We start from the raw sequence: 9647 nt of genomic DNA, 5'->3' as shown, positions 1-9647 counted from the left end.
AAATCACCACAATGATTATGGTAACAAACATGACGTGCTTGATTGTGACCTCAGGTGAAGGTAACTCAATTGTTTTTGGATGTTAAACCGGCGACAGTAAGACCCGGTGGAAACATTCTCAAACGCAGACTCCTCTCTCTGTACACTTGCCTTTCCAGTATACTCGCATTATGGTAACGAAGCGGGCTGGCGGCTGTGAATAATATGCATTTAGGATCAATTTCATTCAGTACGTTACCCAGGCCTTCAAATGGTCGTCTAACTGATATTTATGTTCTTCCAAACGTCTTCGTTTTGTGCTGCTTTGGAGAAGATAACGGTCTTGCGCAAGTCTATCACACCTTGGAAGGTATCAAAGACGCTTTTCTTCACACCACTGTAACTGAGTCAAGCCTTGAATCGCAGCAGGGGAGAGGAGCTGTCAAGATACTTGAATCCGTCTGGCTAGCTGGTGATGCGTAAAGTCACTATACCCTCGTCCAGAGCAGGGGCATCCCCAGCTCCAGACTACTGGATAGATGGATCGAAGAAGGAGACCCTGGCTGACTACTATGAGTTGGAGTCCGAATTGGGACGGTGAGCATATCTCTGTACACGGTACTGTACTCAGGGTTCTCATGTTTTGACTGCCTTGATATCGCCAGGACAGGAGTTGCATGATGATCTATGTAGTGTCTTATGGGCTGATCTAATCTATAGTTCTAAAAATGTATTGGGCTACTTATTAATCATGTGATCGAAGGACAGTAAATGGTATTGCATCTATTGTATGACCACTATTTTGTTGTTTTCAATGGAAATAACATCTACACACTGACTCATCTCTCTCTCTCTCTCTCTCTCTCTCTCTCTCTCTCTCTCTCTCTCTCTCTCTCTCTCTCTCTCTCTCTCTCTCTCTCTCTCTCTCTCTCTCTCACACACACACACCAGAGAAAGAGAGTGCAATGGGTTACCACAATTTCCTGCCTATCCCCTGATGCTTTGGCTAAATGAAACTATTATTCTACAGCAACAATCTAACAGTGCATGTAATTGTCATCTAAATAATTGATTGACAAGGTTATAAAAGGTATGTAATGTTTATACAGTGCCTTCAGAAAGTATTCATACCCCATAATGTCAAAGTGGAATTATGATTTTAGACATTTGTACAAATTAATTAAAAATTAAAATCTAAAATGTCTTGAGTGAATAAGTAGTCAACCCCTTTGTTATGGCAAGCCTAAATACGTTCAGCAGTAAAAATGTGCTTAACAAGTCACATAAGTTGCATGGACTCACTCTGTGCAATAATAGTGTTTAAAATGATTTTTTAACGACTACCTCGTCTCTGTACCCCACACATACAATGATCTGTAAGGTCCCTCAGTCGAGCAGTGAATTTCAAACACAGATTTAACCACAATGATCAGGGAGGTTTTCCAATGCCTCACAAAGAAGAGCACCTATTGGTAGATTATTTTTAAAAAGCAGACATTGAATATCCCTTTGAGCATGGTGAAGTTATTAATTACACTTTGGATGGTGTATCAATACACCCAGTCACTACAAAGATACAGGCGTTCTTCCTAACTCAGTTGCCGGAGAGGAAGGAAACCGCTCAGGGATTTCACCATAAGGCCAATGGTGACAGAGTGAAAAGAATGAAGCCTGTACAGAATAACAATATTCCAAAACATGCATCCTGTTTGCAATAAGGCACTAAAGTAAAACTGCAAAATATGTGGCAAAGAAATTAACTTTATGTCCTGATTACAAAGAGTTATGTTTGAGGAAAATCCAACACATCAGTAAGTACCACTCTTCATATTTTCAATCATAGTGGTGGCTGCATCATGGTATGGGTATGCTTGTCATTTGCAAGGACTAGGGAGTTTTTTAGGATAAAAAGAAACGGAAAAGAGCTAAGCACAGGCAAAATCCTAGAGGAAAACTTGGTTCAGTCTGCTTTCCAACAGACACTGCGAGACAAATTCACCTTCCAGCAGGACAATAACCTTTAAACAAATTCACCTTTTATACAGGACGAGGGAGAGCTCGGTTTGTTGTTTTGGAAAGTTTTTAAACTTTATTGAAAAGTTTCTTAGTTGCTAGCTACCTTTTGAGTTTAGATCCTGCGATGCGGTTGGCATCAGTTTCTGGGACTGCTACTATCTGTCCAGTGAATCCTGCCAACCAAGGCCGGGTCTGAGGAGTTGTTTGGCTTAGCAGCTAGCCTAGCTGCTAGCTAGCTGCCTATCAAGCTAGCAGGGTTTTGTTGAGGGCTTGAAACCAGCCCGCGATGCGGTTAGCCATTGTGGCTGGGAGTACCGTTGAGGTAGTACCGTTGAGGACAGTGGTGTGTCTCTCTATCTCTAAAATAGTTCTACAAGCAATTGTTACAAAAACAAGAAAATTGCTTCCAAGTGTTTTGTCCAAATACTGATGGAGTCAACTAATAAAAGAATGGACGACATGACCAGAGAGGTCCAGGACCTGAAGAACTGTTTGCAATTCTCCCAGGGTCAGCTCGAGTTCAAACAGGAGAACGGCAAGATGACAGCAATCTGCAAGTCATTGAGAGAGAACATCAGTTCTGTATGTGAATCCATGATAACAATGACGGAGAAATCAGATTATCTCGAGGGACAATCAAGGTGAAACAACATGGTTGTGGACGGAATTGCAGAATCTCCACATGAGACCTGGATGGAGTCTGTGGACAAAGTGAGGGAAATGATCTCTGAGAAACTGAAGATGGATCACAGGAAGATTGAGATGGAGTGCATAGCAGTGCGGTCGTGTTTTCTGTAGTGTCCTCATGTAAATAGCCTGTTTTTTGTTTTTTTGTCTTTTTCGTATATATTTCTCAATCTCACTTTCCATCCTTTAACTAAATATACTTTCCTGCAACCCGCCTCACCCAATGTGGAACGGATTCTGTTGTTTCTTCATACATTTTTATCCAGAACCTCTGGCTGAAACTAGCCAGCTAACTAGCTACTTGCTATTAGCCACCGTTAGCGGTCTTCACCATTGTCCGTGGCCTGCACTACCTACCAGCCAAACCAAACCTGCCCCTTTTTTTCTCTGTACCCAACGCACTAGAAGACCAGTACTTAAAGCCTTTAGCCGTATCCTTATTCTACTCCTCCTCTGTTCCTCTGGTGATGTAGAGGTTAACCCAGGCCCTGTAGCCCCCAGTATCACTCCTACTCCCCAGGCGTTATCATTTGTTGACTTCTGTAATCGTAAAAGCCTTGGTTTCTTGCACGTTAACATCCGAAGCCTCCTCCCTAAGTTTGAGTTATTCACTGCGTTAGCACACTCCGACAACCCTGATGTTCTAGCAGTGTCTGAATCCTGGCTTAGGAAGGCCACCAAAAATTCAGAGATTTCCATCCCCAACTACAACATTTTCCGTCTCGATAGAACTGCCAAAGGGGGTGGGGTTGCAATCTACTGTAGAGATAGCCTGCAGAGCTCTATTGTACTATCCAGATCTGTGCCCAAACAGTTTGACCTTCTACTTCTAAAATTCCACCTTTCCAGAAGTAAGTCTCTCTCTGTTGCCGCTTGCTACAGACCCCCCTCAGCCCCGAGCTGTGCCCTAGACACCATATGTGAACTGATTGCCCCCCATCTATCCTCAGCGTTCGTACTGCTTGGTGACCTAAACTGGGGATATGCTTAACACCCCGTCCAACCTACAATCTAAACTAGATGCCCTCAATCTCACACAAATTATCAACGAACCTACCAGGTACAATCCTAAATCTGTAAACATGGGCACCCTCATAGATATCATCCTGACAAATTTACCCTCTAAATACACCTCCGCTGTCTTCAACCAGGATCTCAGCGATCACTGCCTTATTGCCTGCGTCCGTAATGGGTCCGCGGTCAAACGACCACCCCTCATCACTGTCAAACGCTCCCTAAAACACTTTAGCGAGCAGGCCTTTCTAATTGACCTGGCCCGGGTATCCTGGATGGATATTGACCTCATTCCGTCAGTAGAGGATGCCTGGTTGTTCTTTAAAAGTGCTTTCCTCTCAATCTTAAATAAGCATGCCCCATTCAAAAAATTCAGAACTAAGAACAGATATAGCCCCTGGTTCTCCTCAGACTTGACTGCCCTTGACCAGCACAAAAACATCCTGTGGCGTACTGCATTAGTATCGAACAGACCCCGCGATATGCAACTTTTTAGGGAAGTCAGGAACCAATATACACAATCAGTTAGGAAAGCAAACGCTAGCTTGTTCAAACATAAATTAGCATCCTGTAGCACTAACTCCAAAAAGTTTTGGGACACTGTAAAGTCCATGGAAAATAAGAGCACCTCCTCCCAACTGCCCACTGCACTGAGGCTAGGAAACACTGTCACCACCGATAAATCTACAATAATCGAGAATTTCAACAAGCATTTTGCTACGGCTGGCCATGCTCTCCACCTGGCTACCAATACCCCGGCCACCAGCTCTGCACCCTCCGCTGCTACTTGCCCATGCCCCCCCCCCCCCCCCCCCCCCCGGCTTCTCCTTCACACAAATTCAGACAGCTAATGTTCTGAAAGAGCTGAAAAATCTGGACTCCTACAAATCAGCTGGGCTAGACAATCTGGACCCTTTTTTTCTAAAATTAGCCGCCGAAATTGTCGCAACCCCTATTACTAGCCTGTTCATCCTCTCTTTCGTAAAGTCTGAGATCCCCAGAGATTGGAAAGCTGCCGCGGTCATCCCCCTCTTCAAAGGGGGTGACACTCTAGATCCAAACTGTTATAGACCTATATCCATCCTGCCCTGCCTTTCGAAAGTATTTGAAAGCCAAGTTAACAAACAGATCACCGTACCTTCTCCGCTATGTAATCCGGTTTCCGAGCTGGTCATGGGTGCACCTCAGCCACGCTCAAGGTCCTAAACGATATTATAAACACGATCGATAAAAGACAGTACTGCGCAGCCGTCTTCATCGCTCTGGCCAAGGCTTTCGACTCTGTCAACCACCGCATTCTTATTGGCAGACTAAATAGCCTTGGTTTCTCTAATGACTGCCTCGCCTGGTTCACCAACTACTTCTCAGATAGAGTTCAATGTGTCAAATCGGAGGGCCTGTTGTCTGGACCTCTGGCCGTCTCTATGGGGGTGCCACAGGTTTCAATTCTCGGGCAGACTCTATTCTCTGTGTATATCAATGATGTCGCTCTTGCTGCTGGTGACGCTCGGATCCACCTCTATGCGGACGACACCATTTTGTATACATCTGGCCCTTCATTGGACACTGTGTTAACAAACCTCCAAACGAGCTTCAACGCCATCCTTCCGTAGCCTCCAACTGCTCTTAAACACTAGTAAAACTAAATGCATGCTCTTCAACCAAACGCTGCTTGCACCTGCCCACCCGACTAGAATCACTACTCTCGGCGGGTCTGACCTAGAGTATGTGGACAACTACAAATACCTAGGTGTCTGGTTAGACTGTAAACTCTCCTTCCAGACTCACATTAAGCATCTCCAATCAAAAGTTAAATCTAGAATCGGCTTCCTATTTCACAACAAAGCATCCTTCACTCATGCTGCCAAACATGCCCTCGTAAAACTGACTATCCTACCGATCCTTGACTTTGGCGATGTCATTTACAAAATAGCCTCCAACACTCTACTCAGCAAATTGGATGTAGTCTATCACAGTGCCATCCGTTTTGTCACCAAAGCCCCATATACTACCCACCATTGTGACCTGTACGCTCTTGTTGGCTGGCACTCACTACATATTCGTCGCCAAACCCACTGGCTCCAGGTCATCTATAAATCACTGCCACCAGCCATACCGCTCATTCTGTGCGTGATTCCTGCAAGACAGGAATGTCAGTGTTCTGCCATGGCCAGCGAAGAGCCCGGATCTCAACCCATTGAGCACGTCTGGGACATGTTGGATCGGAGGGTGAGGGCTAGGGCCATTCCCCCCCAGAAATGTCCGGGAACTTGCAGGTGCCTTGGTGGAAGAGTGGGGTAACATCTCACAGCAAGAACTGGCAAATCTGGTGCAGTCCATGAGGAGGAGATGCACTGCAGTACTTAATGCAGCTGGTGGCCACACCAGATACTGACTGTTACTTTAGATTTTGACCCCCCCTTTGTTCAGGGACACATTATTCCATTTCTGTTAGTCACATGTCTGTGGAACTTGTTCAGTTTATGTCTCAGTTGTTGAATCTTGTTATGTTCATACAAATATTTACACGTTAAGTTTGCTGAATATAAACGCAGTTGACTGTGAGAGGACGTTTCTTTTTTTGCTGAGTTTATGTAGCCTTAGAAATAAAGTTCATGAAATCAATAACTTGCTAACATCAGATAACATTCATATATGATCAATTTCTGAGACTCACTTAGATAATTCATTTGCTTATACAGTAGTAGCAATACAGGGATATAACATCTATAGAAGAGACAGGAATGCTTATGGGGGAGGTGTTGCTGTATATATTCAGAGCCATATCCCTGTAATGCTTAGAGAAGATATTATGTCAAGTGTTATTGAAGTGTTGTGGTTGCAGGTTCACTTGGCACATCTAAAGCATTTTCTTTTGGTGTGTTGCTATAGGCCACTAAGCGCTAACAGTCAGTATCTAAATAATATCTGTGAAATGCTTGATAGTGTATTTGATGTAAACAGAGAGGTCTACTTTCTTGGGGACCTGAATATTGACTGATTTTCATCAAGCTGTCCACTCAAGAGGAAGCTTCTCACAGTAACCAGTGCTTGTTATCTGGTTCAGGTTATTAATCAACCTACCAGGGTGTTTACAAACAGTACAGGAACAAGATAATCCACATGTATTGATCACATTTTTACTAATACTGTAGAACTTTGTTCTAAAGCTGTATCCGTACCCATTGGATGCAGTGGCTATATCCAGGAAAGCCAAAGTTCCAAAAGCTGGGCCTAAAATAGTGAATAAGAGATAATACAAAATATTTTGCTGTGACTCTTATGTGGATGATGTGTGGATGTTAAAAATATTTGTTCATCTGATGTAATTAATAAGGAGCATCCAGATGCTGCACTTGATGAATTTATGAAATTGCTTCTTCCAATTATTGATAAACATTGTTAAGAAACTGACTGTTAGAACTGTTAAGGCTCCATGGATTTATGAGGAATTGAAGAACAGTATGGTTGAAAGAGATGGGGCAAAAGGAGTGGCTAATAAGTCTGGCTGCACATCTGACTGGCTGACTTACTGCAAATTGAGAAATTATGTGATTAAAGTCAATAAATAGAACAATAAACTGTATTATGAAGCCAAGATCAATGATATAAAGAATGATGGAAAAAAAACTTTGGAGTACTTTAAATTAAATTATGGTCAGAAAGACAAATTCAAACCCATCTTTCATTTACTCAGATGGCTTATTAATCACAAAACCATTTGATGTTGCCAATTATTTTAATGATTACTTCTTTGGCAAAGTGGGCAAACTTAGGCAGGAAATGGCAAAAACAAACAGTGAGTCGTCGTACTCATGCATAAAAAAACAAATAATGAAAGAAAAGCATTGCTAGTTAGAATTTTGTAAAGTTGGTGTGGGAGAGGTGGAAAAATGATTGTTAATGACAAACCTCCTGGCATTGACAACTTAGATGGAAAGTTACTGAGGATGGTAGCTGACTCTATAGCCACTCCAACTGTCATATCTTTAATCTGAGCCTAGAGGAAAGTCTTTGGGAAGCCAAAGTCATTCCGCTACCCAAGAGTGGTAAAGCGGCCTTTACTGGTTCTAACAGCAGACTTGCTGCCAGCTCTTAGCAAAATGTTGGAAAAAATTGTGTTTGACCAAATACAATGCTATTTCTCTGTAAACAAATTAGCTGTCCCCTGTAGCTCAGTTGGTAGAGCATGGCACTTACAACGCCAGGGTTGTGGGTTCGTTTCCCACGGGGGGCCAGTATGAAAATGTATGCACTCACTAACTGTAAGTCGCTCTGGATAAGAGCGTCTGCTAAATGACTAAAATGTAAATGTCAATTAACAACAGACTTTCAGCATGCTTATAGAGAAGGGCACTCAACATGTACTGCACTGACACAAATGACTGATGATTGGTTGAAAGAAATTGATAATAAGAAGATTGTGGGACTGTACTGTTAGATTTCAGTGCAACCTTTGATATTATTGACCATAACCTGTTGTTGAGAAAACGTATGTGTTATGACTTTTCAACCTCTGCCATATCGTGGATTCAGAGCTATCTATCTAATAGAACTCAGAGGGTTTTATTTAATGGAAGCTTCTCTAATGTCAAACATGTAAAGTGTGGTGTACTGCAGGGCAGCTCTCTAGGCCCTCTACTCTTTTCTATTTTTACCAATGACCTGCCACTGGCATTAAACAAAGCATGTGTGTCGATGTATGCTGATGATTCAACCATATAGGCATCAGAAACCACAGCTAATGAAGTCACTGAAACCCTTAACAAAGAGTTGCAGTCTGTTTTGGAATGGGTGGCCAGTAATAAACTGGCCCTGAACATCTCTAAAACTAAGAGCATTGTATTTGGTACAAATCATTCCCTAAGTTCTAGACCTCAGCTGAATCTGGTAATGAATGGTGTGGCTGTTGAACAAGTTGAGGAGACTAAATTACCTGGTGTTACCTTAGATTGTAAACTGTCATGGTCAAAACATATAGATTCAGTGGTTGTAAAGATGGAGAGAGGTATGTCCGTAATAAAGAGATGCTCTGCTTTTTTGACACCACACTCCAAAAAGCAAGTCCTGCAGGCTCTAGTTTTGTCTTATCTTGATTATTGTCCAGTCGTGTGGTCGAGTGCTGCAAGGAAAGACCTAGTTAAGCTGCAGCGGGCCCAGAACAGACCGGCACGTCTTGCTCTTCATTGTAATCAGAGGGCTAATATAAATATTATGCATGCAGTCTCTCTTGGCTAAGAGTTGAGGAGAGACTGACTGCGTCTCTCCTCAATATAGAGGACTTATTGCATGGAACTCCCTTCCATCTCATATTGCTCAAATTAACAGCAAACCTGGTTTAAAGAAAACTGATGAAGCAACACCTCACGGCACAATGCCTCTCCCCTATTTGACCTAGATAGTTTGTGTGTATGTATTGATATGTAGGCTACGTGTGCCTTTTTAAAATTGATGTAGTTCTGTTCTTGTCTATTAATGTTCTGTATTATGTCATGTTTCATGTTTTATGTGGACCCCAGGAAGAGTAGCTCCTGCTTTCACAACAGCTAATAGGGATCCTAATAAAATACCAAATATCAAACCTAAAACACAAGGCCAAATACACACTGGAGTTGCTTACCAAGACGACATTGAATGTTCCTGTGCCTAGTGTCAGTTTGGACTTAAATCGGCTTGACAATCGATGGAAAGACTTGCAAATGGCTGTCTAGCAATGATCAACAACCGACAGAGCTTGAATATTTTTTTAAAGAATAATGTGCAAATATTGTACAATTCAGGTGTGTAAAGCGCTTAGAGATTTACCCAGAAAGACACACAGCTGTAATCACTGCCAAAGGTGATTCTAACACGTATTGACTCAGGGGGTTGAATAATTACGTAATCAAGATACACTACCGTTCAAAGGTTTGGGGTCACTTAGAAATGTCCTTGTTTTCAAAATAAAATAA

The 9647-nt window shown here is 42.5% G+C and overlaps 1 protein-coding gene across 1 annotated transcript in view; it reads left to right on the top strand.

Annotated features, from left to right (window-relative positions):
• The first annotated feature begins 161 nt into the window (after positions 1-161).
• Positions 162-9647, top strand: part of LOC311135716 (calcium/calmodulin-dependent protein kinase type IV-like) — a 34699-nt gene continuing 25213 nt past the window's right edge. The window contains exon 1 of the mRNA XM_084169738.1: positions 162-576. Within this exon, the coding sequence (XP_084025864.1) occupies positions 455-576 (122 nt within the window). The 5' untranslated portion in view covers positions 162-454. The remainder of the gene's footprint in view (positions 577-9647) is intronic.

This window comes from Coregonus lavaretus (genome assembly GCF_964263955.1).
Source record: "Coregonus lavaretus genome assembly, chromosome: 10".
In the NCBI taxonomy this organism is placed as follows: Eukaryota; Metazoa; Chordata; class Actinopteri; order Salmoniformes; family Salmonidae; genus Coregonus; species Coregonus lavaretus.
The sequence above is the reverse complement of the archived record's forward strand: the minus strand, read 5'-3'. Positions and strand labels throughout refer to the sequence as shown.